General features: G+C 38.2%; 1 protein-coding gene across 3 annotated transcripts; it reads left to right on the top strand.

The window, feature by feature from the left end:
* Positions 1-3242: 3242 nt before the first annotated feature.
* Positions 3243-12837, top strand: LOC134493724 (torsin-1A-interacting protein 1-like). 3 transcript variants are annotated; one of them, XM_063298465.1, is made up of 4 exons: positions 3243-4298; positions 4416-4548; positions 8759-8830; positions 10884-12837. In XM_063298465.1, the coding sequence occupies exons 1-4, from the start codon at positions 3747-3749 to the stop codon at positions 11672-11674; spliced, it is 1548 nt and encodes a 515-aa protein (XP_063154535.1). In that variant the 5' UTR covers positions 3243-3746; the 3' UTR covers positions 11675-12837. The 3 variants fall into 3 exon arrangements, with proteins under 3 accessions (XP_063154535.1, XP_063154533.1, XP_063154534.1); XM_063298463.1 differs by having other exon boundaries at positions 3243-4548; XM_063298464.1 differs by lacking the exon at positions 8759-8830 and having other exon boundaries at positions 3243-4548.
* The last annotated feature ends 2178 nt before the right edge of the window (positions 12838-15015 follow it).

Genomic DNA, 15015 nt, shown 5'->3' with positions numbered 1-15015 from the left:
CAATGTCATGTTCATAAACCCTAATACAGGAAAGGGAGGGTAATTGCTGAGTAGGAAATTTTGATGTGCTCCCAAGTCCTAAATTCACAAAATACTTCCATCAAGGAAATCAGGTGTTCACATAAGAACCTTGGAAAGCTAAAAAGAAATTGGCCCAAGGCAATAAATCTTCTCTGTTTCAATAGAGGAACAAAGTCTATGTAAATAATGGCTGAGTTGGCTTTTCATAATGCTAGTGGAGCATGATCATTTAGTTTTAAATCTATCTCATTGAAAAAAATAAACTAGAAAATGTTTTTCCACATGTAGGCATTGTGGAATAGCTGTAAACATCACTGAATACCTAATCATACCAAGTGAAAGTGACATTCACTCCTGTAATACTGAAAAATAGTGCTGCCATTGTGAATCAAATATAGTATTTATGTATAGTTTTTAAAACTTTTGTAGTGGCCAACCGTTTATCTCCTTTTCACCCACAAGCAGAAACAAAGACTTGCTCAAGTATTCAAAGGATGCCAATTTTACTTCAGGAGATGATAATAATCATGATAGTAACGGCTGTGTTCATACAGCATTCTGAACAAATCACTTTTAAGGTCTAGCAGGTTGCATGAGCTTGGCATATGTGTTTAATTTATGGCTCAGTATGCTGCAAATCCATAATATAGGGTCAATTTGTTAAACCATGGTTAAGTTGACCATAAGTAAGTGTTTTATGAGCACAGTCATAAGATTTTGAAACAATGCCCAGAAAAAATTCTGACTTAGATGACACCAAAATGAATTCAAAAATTACATGTTTCTAGGCAATCTTTTTTGGGGGGCGGGGGTTTTAAATTTTTTTGAATAATATAGCATAAAATAAACTTTTGATATATAGGAATTTATTTAGGAACAATTACATACGATTTGAGTTTACAGGGAATTTTTGGCATTGCAAATAGGTTTAAGGCTATGTCCAGGCTAATAAACTCTGAATATGGTGAATTATCCTGGAGAAAAATAAGATGCAATACAGTAATGGCAACAAATCATGAAAAGAATAGAGGAAATAATTTGTGGAAAATATTAATGTGCAATCCGATACATATGCACTTACCAAGAATAAGTCCTATTGATCTCATTGGCCTTAATTTGAGAAGGCATGTATAGGATCCCACAGTAAGAATGCAATCTTGCGCACATTTGGAAGCATTATTGCACAGTATATTCTGGGTAAGTATGCATAGAAATTTATGGATACATAAATATATAATGGAGTAATGAATGTTTGTTGGAAATGTTCTCTTGATGAAGGAACTTTTTATCATCTTTGGTGGACCTGTGAGAAGGCCAAAATATTCTGGGATCAAATATGTGTTAATATTCAAAAGGTCCTTAAAGTGGACTTATAAAAAAAAAACAGAACTGTTTCTCTTGGGACTGATGGAGAAGCAGCTTGAGAAACAACATGGGACTTCGTTTTTTTATGATTACAGCAGCAAGACTTTTATATGCACAGAGCTGGAAAGATCCACAAATTCCTACAGTGGAGGATTGGATGATTAAACTGATGTAACTGGTCCAAATGGCCAAGTTAACACCATTGATAAGAGAAAATACTGTGTCTGGATTTGTCTCTTTTTGGCAACCACTTTTAGACTATTTGCTTGTATCAGAAATAAATGAAGTTTTGATTTTGTGTTTTGATGATTAAATGGTTTAATTTGATAGAAATAATATTACTAAGGTTTAATTAATGGTAAGAGATTATATTTGTAAACGCATTTATATCTGTATAGGAGAGGTTAAGAAGTCACTTTGTTTTCTCCCTTTCTCTGCACTTTTATACTTTTTTCTTTAGTTCTGTACTCTATCTTTTCTATATTCTACATTTTGTATTTTAACTATACTCTGAAAATTAATAAAGTTCTTAACAAAAAAATTTATGGATACATGTGCACTGGTAGAATAAGAAGGCAAGTAATAACCATCCTAACATGCTATATATTGTGAGAAAAGGGGATAACAATGTTGTTTTTGCAATAGTTATTTCTACTATAGAAGAGAACTTGCCTTTTCAGTAAATTGCCAACTGAAGCTTGCTTTCTAGTAGCTAGGCTTGCTTGTCAGTATATTGAGGATGTGGGATATGTGGTTAGGGGAACAGGAGACTGTGTCTCCATATTAGCAGGTGTAAAGGAAACAAGTTGCCTAACCAATGCTGAAAATATGCTCAAAACCAGTTCTAGAGAACTTTGTGGTCAGACAAGACCCCGACTTCCTTGCTCCAAGGGGGTTAGCTGCCTTATAAGGGAAGAAGTAAATAAGGGCCTGGGGAGGTAAAAAGTGAGGAATGGGAGATATAAACAGAGGCCGGACTTCCTACAATATTTTAGGCATTTCGGATAGGCTGTTAACTCCTAAGTACCTATACAATGGGGAACAGGAGGAGGACTTCTAATGGCCGGGATAGGGAATAAAACTGCATGCTTTGTGTAACGAGGTGTGCCTATTTTGGCTGGGCACCCATCCTTGCAAGAACGTTAATAAAACTTTTTGCTGCTTCTCAAGACTTTGTCAAATTTATTCAGTGAGGGGCTTTTCTCACAACATCTAGTTTGGTCTGTTTTTCTAATGTTGAATCTTATACAGTAATGAAAACAGGTACTGTTGAATAAAGCTATCGTAATTTTAGTGTGTATAGCAGGATTTGAGATGAATATATTATCAAATATTTTAGATTAATGATTATATTGCTCCAGCTGACATCTCAAAACTTCAAAAAATACTGAGACCCTAAGCCTGCAAGGATTGCTGCATAACAAAGCCAAAAAATGCTGAAGTGGCTTGTCACTGCCTTTTTCTGGGATTCTTTTTCTGTTCCGTGGTTGTCTCCCTCTAATAAACTTGGTGCATATCAGCCTTGACAAAGTTAGCCAGTTGCTAACACGTGCCACAGAATCTCGGCATTATCCTTCTGTATTTGTATAGTAGCATGAATAGACAACCATGTGAAAATCCTTATCCCTTGAAGTTTAGATTGCAGCAGCCATCTTTGGAAATTCCAGTTTCCAATATATTGTTTTCCAAATAATTCTCCCCTATTACCATACGGATTCAGGATTGAAGTATTATTGATATTGGTTTATATTTAAAGTACTGGGAGGGTACTTTAAAATTTGTCGCCTCCTGATGACCTATTTACTTTTTTAAGCAGCTGCGGGGCGGGACCAAGTCTCTTTCCTTGCGTACTGTTGGGAGACTTACAGGGCTTAGTTCTCGAGAGCACGCTTATTTTACGGGGAAAACAATGAAATGTAGCTGGCCTTAATCTTTTTGTTTCTATCCTAGCTGTTTGTTGTTCTCCTAGGAAAAGAAGGCTGTCACTAAGGCATAGATGACCGGGCCAGGAGCGGCTGTCTGTCAAAAATACAGGATCTTGAAGAGGATCAAATTAACTTTCCTTAGGGGAAGCCGCGCGTGTTAGATCGATTGATTTGCTCGTGTAAAGAAGATACAGAGGAAGAGGACGAAAAGAGCGCAGAAAAAGTGGAGAAAGGAGAGGATTAAACCGCTACAGTATTTGTTTTCATTTCTCTTTCGGCCTGCTGCGTAGAAGCAAAATACGTTCGTTGGTGGAAATTGATTAAAAAGGAAGAGGACGGCGACGCTGAAAGTCCGTCTCCAGGGAGGCTGCGCGCATCGCTGACGGGAAAACCAGACAGGGATTGGTGAGGCTGCGGCGGACCGGAGTGGGGGCTATGCTTGTGGGGAAGCCAGCGGCAGACCCGGACTCCCCCGACCAAAGCGATGGGGACGAGGACGAGGAGAGGCTGCTCCTGTGGCACGTGACACCCAGGCAGCCTCTGAGGAAAACCGCCGCGCAAAATGGCGGCGGCGGCCTTCGGACCCACGCCTCAGTCCCGCAAGTCTGCGGCGGAGGCCACCACGGGAGCCGTAAGCGGGAAGTGAGGTTTTTTGAGGAAGTACTCGAGCAGTCGACTGCGGGGACTACGCCGAGGCCGAACACCTTTGCGATGTCAGAAAGACCGTATACGAGGAGGGCTGCGAGAGAGGAGGCGGTGGCGAGGGTTTCTGAGGAAATACTCGAGCTTTCGACTGCGGGGATCACGCCGAAGCCGAACGCCTTTGCGATGTCAGAAAGACCGTATGTGAGGAAGGCTGCGAGAGAGGCGGCGGCGGCGGGGTTTTCTGGGGAAGTACTCGAGCACTCGACTGCAGGGGTCACGCCGAAGCCGAACGCCTTTGCGATGTCAGAAAGACCGTATGTGAGGAAGGCTGCGAGAGAGGCGGCGGCGGCGGCGGGGTTTTCTGAGGAAGCACTCGAGCACTCGACTGCGGGGATCACGCCGAAGGCGTACGCCTTTGCGATGTCAGAAAGACCGTATACGAGGAAGGCTGCGAGAGAGGCGGCGGCGGCAGAAGAGGAAGTGGAACCGGATGGAGAGTCGCTTTACAGCCGGGTTTCAGAGCAGCCGATAAGGAAAAGAAGGACCGAGCAGCAGCACCCCCAAGAAGAGTTGGGAGCTGGATCCTCCAAAGGTAAGAAGAGAATAAGCGCTGCCTCTGTCACGCCGGCGTACTCAGCGATGCCGGTCCGAGGCCAGTCTCGTTTGAGTCAGTCTCGACTCCTGGTGAGTTCGGCGCTCCCTTTGGTAGTGTTGCCGAAGTGGTGGCAATGGCTTTCTTGCAAGAGGTTTTCGATTTCTCAGCCTGCAGTTCTCTATTTCCTGGGTGGCCTCTCATCCAAGTGATGCAGACCAAGCATCCTTAGGAAGGAAGCCTGGACCAGATGCTGCCACCTGCTGAAAGCAGCGATGCTACATCTCTGGTGGATAAAAAGCTCGCATTTTGACAGCGTGACATAGCGAGCTGAAGACAGCTCTAGGGCAGTTCTCCCTTTGTGGGAATCGAAAATTCAAACCAAAACTTTATTTTTATTTTTTATTTTATACACACACACACACATAAATTTGAAAAAGATAAAAACTAACAAGAACTAATATTTAGAATGGAAAGAGAAAGAAAAAGAGGGAAATAAGAACAGCTAAAAGTGCAGAAAATAAAAAAGGGAGAAAAGAAATATGAAGAAATGATTACCAATTTTCTTTTACAGCAGTTAAAAGTATAAATGTAAATTAACCTCTTACAGTCTATGGTTACATCATTGCTTAGGTCTTTTCTATAACCTATTTTTTTCCTAATCATTGACTTCATATATCATAATTTCATTTTTTTTTAATGTTTCATGCAAAAAGTCAAGGGGATTCCAATCAGCGTTAAACTTAGACAATGTCTTACCTCTAATTAGAGCTGTTGATTTAGCCATCTTAGCAAGTTCCATCATCTTGACCATCCATTCCTCCATTGTGGGTAAAGTCGAATCTTTTGAACTTTGTGCATATAATTATCTCACTGCAGTTGTCATATACAAAAACCAAGTTCCATTATTTTTTTCCAACAGTTTATCCATCAATCCCAAAAGAAAAATGTCTGGTTTCAATTGTATTTTAGTCTTTAAAATCTTCAGTATTATTATATGTAGTTGAGTCCAAAATTTTCTAGCTTTTTTACATGTCCACCAAGCATAATAAAATGTCCCTTCTTGTTGATCACATTTCTAGCATAAATTTGAAGTACCTTTGTATATTCTAGACAATTTCTCTGGTAACATGAACCAGTGATACATCATTTTATAAAAATTATCTTTAAGGCTATAACATAATAGCCCTTTCAACCACATATTCTTCCACTGTTCCATTTGTATATTATAACCAAAGTTTTTATCCCATTTTATCATACATTCTTTCACTTATCTTTCAAATTTCAATAATAGTTTATACATTTTAGCAATAACATGTTCATCGTTTGTACACAATTCTGTTTCAAATTCAGTCTTGCAATGTTCAAAACCAAAAGTTCTTTTATCTAAATCTTTCCAGTAATTATACATAAAAGAACCATTGATATGTACTGTACATGAGTCAGTTTGGTCCAGTAGAAACCAGGAGACTGTGAGTTCTAATCCCGCCTTAGGCATGAAAGCCGGCTGGGTGACCTTGGGCCAGTCACTCTCTCTCAGCCCAACTCACCTCACAGGGTTGTTGTGGGAAAAATAGGAGGAGGGAGGAGTATTTGGTATGTTTGCCACCTTGAGTTATTTATAAAAATAATAAAGGGATAGAAAATAAATTTTAAAAAATTTATATCCTTCCACCACCAGCTCTTCTCTTGATTTTATTTTACATTCTCCTTGACAAAATTCTAGTATATCAGAGTAAGTTAACCATTTATGTTTAGTTATCATTTCCCTTATACAGAATGCTTCCTGTGCTGAGAGCCACAGAAGTATTTTCAGGCACAACCTAAGTTTATATCTATTCCGTATTCTCAGTATGGCATGTCTAACAAAATGATTTTTAAAATCTATATTAACCTTAGCTTTGTCACACCATAAATATCCATGCCACCCAAATCTCAAGTCATGTCCTTCTAACTACAAAAGCCTTCTATTTCTCAGCAACATCCATTCTTTAATCCAAACTAAACAACAAGCTGCAAAGTATAATTTCAAATCAGGTAAACCCAATCCTCTTTCTTTTGCATCTTGTAACACCTTATATTTAACTCTTGGTTTTTTTCCCTGCCACACAAATTTACTGTAGATACACCAATTAAACAATGGCAGAAAGATGTATCAGATGTCAAAACAGGTATTGTCTGAAATAAAAACAACGTTCTAGGTAGAACTTTTATCTTAATCACAGAAATTCTCCCCAACAGTGACAATTGTGTTTTCTCCCATCTTAACACATCTTTCTAAACTGTACACCCTTAATATTCTCATCTTACCTTATATCCCTATTCAATATTTCTAGAACTAAAATAAGAGATAGTGGACAACCCTGTCTTGTTCCTTTTTGTATCTCACATGGTTTAATTAAATCTCCATTAACAATTATTTGTGCCTTCTGTGAAGTATATATCGATTTTATCTATTTTATAAAATTCCAAAATTCATATCTTCCATATTTTTAAATAAAGTCCAAATTGTCAAAAGCTTTCTCTGCATCTAAAAAGATTAATGCAATTTGTTTTTCATTGTGCTGTTAAATATTCTAGAATATCCAGCACAGTTCTAACATTGCCTTTTATTATGAATCCTGGAAAGGGAAGTGGCCACTTTAATGAATTGTTGTTCATTCAAAACATGCCTTTTTGCATGTTTTGAAGCAACTCTTCTACATCAAATCTCTAGCATTGCACTGGTCCAGTTTCAAGGATGAGGACAGGGAATCACATCTTTTGTATCTGTAGTAGAGCTTCTTTAAATCAAACAAAAGTCTGTGCCCTGCTCCCCCAGGTTATTTTAAGCGTGAAGATTTTTCTTGTTCTGGAGGAAATTCACAGGATTTATTCAGTGTTTACATTAAGTATTCCCATGACTCATCAGATTGTCCAATCTAATTTATCTCAACAGAAAAATGATATTTTTGTCTGAATCATAGAAAATTATGATCTTACCCATGACCATCAAAAAGATATAAATCATTTCTTTGTCATTTGTTAAATTACTAGATCTAAGATACGTAACATTTCAACAAGCTTCTTTTTCATTAAACTAATGAGATTTGATTTTAGAATAGTTGGATTAGGATCTCTTTTAAAATCTTTTTCATGTGCTTCAAAATCAAGCCCTTGTTGTAACTCCTTGGGAAACACAAGGATATTTGAGCAGGATAACAATCGAGAGGGTGGGAGGGATTTGAGTACAGAAAGCCAGAGCCCTATCAGAAATAATTCCTGCTCTACTTGGACAACCAGCTGTTGGCTTGTCTAAGCAAATTGGAAAGGAAAGTTCAGAACGCAGTCTTAAAAGGCTCCAGCTTTCTGCAAGCCTAATGGCTTGCTCATTGCAAAGCAGGGCACTGGCACTATTCCTTTTCTCTCTGCCTGGACAAAGCCAGAACTCCATCTGACTATACTCTGCATTTTCCTCTCCATTTTGCTTGGAAAAGTTGATAGCCACCTTGTCAGAGTAGCAGCGAGTTCTGACAGTGATCCTTCTTTGCCTCACAGCCTAGAGCCCTGTCACAGCCTGATCAAGCTGACTGTCAGATTGTTCAGTCAAAGCAGAGAAGAAAATATGGAGTATGGTCTGACAGGGATCCAACACCATCTTACAGCATTCCAGCTGTAAAGCAATTTTATATTTATAATTATACTTGCTGTAAAGGAAATCAGGAGCAAATTCTTTCTATTTCTTTTTTTGCACTGTTGACTTTCTTTGTTCTTCTTTCTCTTTTCTTTTTACTTTATATTCTTGTTAGTTTTTATCTTCTTAAAATAGTATTTTTCTTGATTTATTTTAGTATTTGTATTCTTAATTAATTTTACATCCTACCATACTTAACTGTTTTTCTGTTTATACTGTATATATAAATGTAAGATGGTTACTACTAGATATTTTGATTGTATCTGATCTTAGGGCTGTAATAAACTTGATTTGATTTATCTTCTCTTTAAAGTTCTTAATTATATATATATATATATATATATATATATATATATATATATATATAAAATTATGATTTTAAATTTGATTGTACTATTGCTTATTTCCAAAGTTCTATCGTTGTTTTATTTGATATATAAACTAAAATGTAATTAGTGAAAGTGGTATATTTATCTCTTGCCCTATCCTAATCTCAATTAAATTATTAGTAGAGGCTCACATAATTTACCATTTTAGGGGATTACAGAACTACAAAGTCTAAGAACCCCAGTGCTATGCAGAAGAAGGACCTACAGATTCCTTTAAAAAGTAAGACTTATTTTTTATCCTTTAGAACCATGTATGGTGATAATCTAGTTTACATAAACATGCACTCAGTTTTGAAACATTTGAGGAATCTGGAACTCTCTGTAATACAGATGTGCTTGGTTATGCAGAATGACTTTCTTGCTCTGGTTTGAAGATGAAAGATGCAATCTAATCATTAGATTTCAACTGCCAGAGAGAAGCAAACTAATGACAAGATGGGAGAGTGGGGAACATAAAAGAATACAGTTTAGATTTGTATCATGAAGGAAGGGATAATTTGTAAGAAATAAAAAGTTACCTTTAAACTGGCAAATAGTTTTAATGATCAGATAATATTGGAATACTTTAAAATATTTCAGGTATAATACTTCATTTTAAACAAAGAATAGAATTAAAGATCTTACATTTTACCTTGCTTCTTATAGTGTAAATCCAGGATAGGCAAGATACCCTTCAGACATGATTGAGCTTCGGTTACCACAAGGCATAGCAAGCCAGACCATTTGTAAAAAATGTTGGGAGTTACAGTCCAATAAAATCTAGAAGACCATACCTTGCCTATTCTGGTAATGAGATGATCAGTTATGTTAAGTGTTACAAAACAAAGCCATAGCTCAGTGATATAGCCCATGTTTTGCATACAAAAGGTGTTATGTTCAGTCCTTGTGTTTCTAGGTATAGCTGGGAAAGATCTGTGCTGAAAACTCGAGAGACCTGCTACCAGTCAGTATTTGAGCCAGTAGTCTGATTCCAAGCTTATTCTTATTAGGCAAGACACTCACTCATTGGAGGTAACATTGTATCTTGGATTCTGAGATACTGGGAGTGAGGACACCTCCATCAAGTGCTTGGCATAGGAACTAATTCCAGCCTATTTGATCCCATGATGCTAGCCGATGTTATTGCTGCTGTTTAGCTGTAGGTTATTGGAAACTAGAGCAAAACTGCTCTTTTCTTTGCAACATTGTAGCTCATTCTGCTAATGGAAGTAGCCTTTGCATTTTCTCCTAAAGTTTCACTTCTGCCATGAAACATGGTGTTAATTCCATTCTCCAAAAGATCACTTGGAAGCTTCAGCTGGTCCAGAATGCAATGGCACAAGCAGGGATGGGCAGGCCTTGCTATGCCCATATAACATCTCTGCTACATGAGCTGCACAGGTACCAATTGACTTCTGGGTGTAATTCAGGGTGCTGATTATTCCCTATAAAGCCATACATGGCATAGGTCCTAATTGAGGACTGCCTGTCTCCTGTAGTGTCCATCTGCTCTGTGTGCTCTGACAGAATTAACTTGTTTCAGGTCCCATTGACTAGACAGTGTCATTCAGAAGCAGGCCTTCTCTGTTGCTGTAGCTGCCCTGTGGAATAGCATCTCCCTCCTCCTCCCCGATCCATATGGTCTCTGTCTTGCCCACCTTCAAGTATTTTTTAAAATCCCAGCTTTTTCCCAGGCCATTTTGAACTGAAGTGGGATGATTTTGTTCCCTTAGACAGCTTTTGTTTTATGGATGTTGTTTTATGGAATTGTTATTTTAACTTGGTGAAGCCACCCATTGTTGTTTGAAGTTGGGTAGCCAAGAAATTTAATAAATAAATAATAAAGCCATGTTTGCAGATATTAACATTATACATTGATTGTGGAGGATATAGGTTTCAGTCACTTCATCAGATAGGTTCCTTGATTGATTCTGGAGAATTTTAACTTTTTTTAGTAAAAACCTAATATGTAGTGATAAATAATGGACTACTTACTAAATCTGTTGGTTATTTGTGTATAGCATGTTAAAATCTTTAGTAAAAGAAATTAGTAAACTTTATTATGACTCTGAAAATTTGTAGTTGTAATAAAGTTGACATTATCCTAATGAGTTAGAGTCCTTCGCAGTCTGTTTTCTGGAACACTCAAGTTCTTTGGATAAAGAACCTATCTACTTATATAAGAGGTTTCTGTCTAGAAAGGCTCAAGTAAATAAAGATATACACTTCATATAATAAAACGTAGGTACATTACTGACAATTTTGTTTCTCCCCTTCTTATATGTGTGTACTAGGTTCTACCCCTTCTGGGAGAAGATTCTCACTCACAGCAATTATAGCAATTTGCATTACTGCTGGTGTATGGTATGTATTTCAGCATTCATCAGTTCACACTTTGGAAAGTGATTATAAAGCTCTACAAGCATTTCAAAACCAAATGAACAAGCTCAAGAACACCTACCCAAGTCAAGATGCAACACTGTGGAAGAAAATCCAAATTACTTTTGAAAAACGTCTAAATTCTTCTCAGATTCATTTGGAACCAGCTATTTTATTGTTCACTGCTTCAAAAGAAGCTGAAGATGTGTTGAAATGTTTAAGCAACCAGATTGCTGATGCTTTCTCATTTTCTCAAGGCGCTCTTACAATTAAAATTGATGGGGCTGGCACAAGAGCTCAAGATAGTGATGTTGTCAAACTTACTGTTGATAAAAAGCTGAGCTCTGGTTTTGAGAATGGTAACAAAGCAGCAGTAGTCCATCGATTTGAGTTACTACCTGCAGGTTCCTCCCTGATTTTTTATAAGTACTGTGACCATGAAAATGCAGCATTTAAAGATGTGGCTCTACTATTAACTGTTCTTCTGGATGAGGAGTCCCTGCATAAAAACTTTTCTTTGTTGGAAGTTGAGGAGAGAGTGAAAGATTTCCTCTGGGCTAAATTTACTAACTCAAACACACCAAGATCCTATAACCACATGGATACAGACAAGTTGAGTGGGTTGTGGAGTCGCATATCCCATCTAGTCTTACCTGTATGGCCAGAAAATTTTCTCCCTGAGGAGAAATGCTTACAGATGAAATAACTTAAGAAAAGGGAGCAAGAAGGAAATATGATACAACACAATATGTATTGTATAAATCTGTTAGTGTTTGTATAGTGAGAAGATTGCAATTTACTAATCATAATTACTAAAGTAAATATGCGATTCAATATCAAAATAAGACTTCTCCTTTATAAGGAAGCTGGAAATCTCTATAAAGAACTTGTAGAGCTTTAACACAATTCTAGTGAATTGTTGGAAATCAGGACCCTGTACTGGAGGAAAAAATCTTGATTGCTCAGCCCAACCTACTTTGTGTGATAGGAATTTATAAAGTATCAAAGTCCTTTTGGAAAATACTGTGATTGTGAGCAAGAAGGTAATGAAGTATAGTCCATGATTCTGTGTTCCTATCTGTGCTTGAAGTTTACTGGACTGCAAAGTTGAAGTTGAGACCAAGATTTCTTATTGCCTAAAAATAATTCTGTCTTAATTCATTTCCAAAAACTCTGCATTCAAAAAGTCTTGTAATTGTAAATTCTGTAAGTTTCTGCTTTGGCTACAAGATTATGTAAGATGTAAGCCTGTGTCCAGTCAATCCAATGGCAGACTGTTAGGGACCATTTCTCACATTTGAAAATGGTCAGTAGATGCATAAAATCTATCCAGATAAATATAATTATTTTAATCCAAAAATACATGCCTCTTCAGTTTGTCTGTTCAGTTAGACAACTGAAGGCTTCAGATTTATGAGAAATTTTCTGAGGGCATTTTTGTACTTCTGGGTTGTCTAGCAGGAATGATGGAAGCCACTAAACTCGACACATCCTTGACTTTTCAGCTTCAATGATAGAAGGGACAGCAATTGTAAATCCTCACCTTAAAATGTTCTGTTCTATAAGGTGTTTGAAGATTTAAATTTGAAATACTTGGGATAAGCAAAAATTAATGGCATTATATCAGAAAAACTCACATACTGCAGAAATAAGGCCCAAATCTAATCTGAAAATGTATCAAATGTGTGGTGCACAAATTTGAATATCTCATTCCTAACAACCCTGCAGATCATACAGCAGGCAGAACACTTTCAGAGCTTTCATGAATATGTAAGCCTCAGGATTTTGATACTACACAATTCTGATATCATTAAGCAACATGGATTTCATTGTGTTTGAGGATCTTATAAAACCTGTAATTCAAAAATACATTGCTTTATGAAGATTTGTCCTCTAGCCCTAAATGCATCTTCATTATGAACCTGAGTAATGAAAAGTTCAGCTGCCTTCAAAAGCTTTTAAAAAGTTCTTAGTCATGTTTGGGGGGGGAGGGATTGTTAATTCTTTTGGGGGGGGGATGTGACCCACCTATACATTCCTTAGTAATAAAAATTATTTGATTATATTAAATTGGCATTCATAACGTGAAGAAAGGATTCCTGGGCCATAGATTGGAAAACTGAAGACTATCACACATGGAAGGGTGGTAGAAGCAAAAGGTGATTTTTTTTTATGTAGGTGAAAAGGTTTTGTGATTAACATTCTTAGGCTCTTCTGGATTTTACAGGGTAAATTTAGTAATTATTGTGTAATGAACATTTCTGATGAATAAACTGGGGAAAAAAGTAAATCAGTTTTAATCATTAAATATTCCTTAGTTTTATCTCTGTGATGTGTTTGCCTTATTTTTTTAAAGTAAGCATTAAAGCACTAAGGACTTACACAGTACTTTATTTTACCTATAATAGTACCAGGGTATACTGATGTGGGTATCATGCTCAATCCAGACGCAGGCGTAGAAAGTCTTTTTGGTTGGAAGGAGGTAGCTCTCTCTTCCCCAGGTATGATCCTGCCTTATTCCATAGACCATGTACAGCCATGAGATTTTTCTGACCATCAGTGCAGCTGAATCATCTCAGTTGTAGGCCTTCCTTTTTTTTCCTTTTATAATTCTTGGGTTTTGCCTTCTTTTGAGGAACCGTCAGCCCAGAAGCTAGCAAACCAATCAGTGGCAATGTGCTGCCTGTGCAACATCCTAGCCTCCTTGCCATGATCCCTGCAAGAAAATGTAGCCAACGTAATGCCAATTGAGTCACTGGCCATCCACCTATATAGCTGCCAGAGGGCTTGTCCTCCTTCAGGGAGTCAGATGGGCTGGACATCAGAGAGGATGGGAGCTAGCATTGTTGGATAATTTCTCCCCCTTTTTCCAATGAATTGGCAACATTCCAGCTTCAATACCTGCTGCTTGTGGTAACATACCTTGAAGCCTGAGTTTTCTTCCATTCCACAGAGGTCGCATGACGAGGCTATGGAGCATCTAATCAGACCACAGCTCTGACAGAATGGCCCACACCTATAGTCAAACATCCCAGGAGGAATGGAAGGGGAAAAGTCCCAGTTTGGAGGCTCCACCTAGCTTAGCCATGTGAAGAAAGGAGGAGGAAACTGCTAATCCCCCTCCTCGGAGGATCCCTCTCCTTAACCCAAAGAAAACAAAAACCAGACCACTTTCAGAGGTGGAAGAGAACTCAGTCACTCAGTCCCCACTCAAGCCATATCCTACTTGGACATCAGAGGGAAGAGGAGGAGCTGTCCATAGAGAGGACCAGTAGTTGCTGAACCCACCAGACTCAAAATGGCTTTTCACACTATTTGGGAAGGTCTGCAAGACACAGCCGCCTATACTGCGGACCTCCAGCTGGTGACAAAGGTCTCCACTAACTACTACCCCACCACTTGTGTCTACTCTCCCTAGAAGCATTCAACAGTTCTTGAGCCAGAATAAAGATACCCAGAAACAAGATGGCTCCCTTCTTTTCACTAAACTTTGCCTTTAGGCAGCCATATACCTGCTCAAAATTCTTGTAGTAACAATACAGTACTAGATTCATGGGCCACAAAGATGGGAATTTACGCCAAATATACAGAACAGAGGAAAAGTTATTTATTTATTAAATTTCTTCACCACCCATCTTGTATAGTGATGACTCTGGGCAGTTTACAAATAATAATTAAAAAATCGTTACAAAATATAAATATACATAAATATAAAAATCCATGATGGTCTTAGTAAAATTTCCAGGGCCACCTCATGGTACCAACCACTTCCATGATCGACTATCCTCTCCACTCGCCCCAAGCAAGGTGGCTTAGCTAGGTCTTAACTCACTTTCTGAAGGCTGGGAGAGTGGGGGCCTGCCTCATCTCTGGGGGTAAATTATTCCAAAGGGCGGGGGCTATGGCAGAGAAGGTTGTCTTCCTGGACACTGCCAATTGGCAATCCCTCAAGGACAGGGAACTTAATATGCCCTCTCTGCCTGACCGGGTGGGACAGGTCGGCGTAATGGGGGTGAGGCGGTCCCTCAGGTAACCTGGACCCATGCC

Source organism: Candoia aspera, chromosome 3 (genome assembly GCF_035149785.1).
Source record: "Candoia aspera isolate rCanAsp1 chromosome 3, rCanAsp1.hap2, whole genome shotgun sequence".
Lineage (NCBI taxonomy): Eukaryota > Metazoa > Chordata > Lepidosauria > Squamata > Boidae > Candoia > Candoia aspera.
Note: the sequence above shows the minus strand (reverse complement) of the source record. Positions and strands in the feature narration are given on the sequence as shown.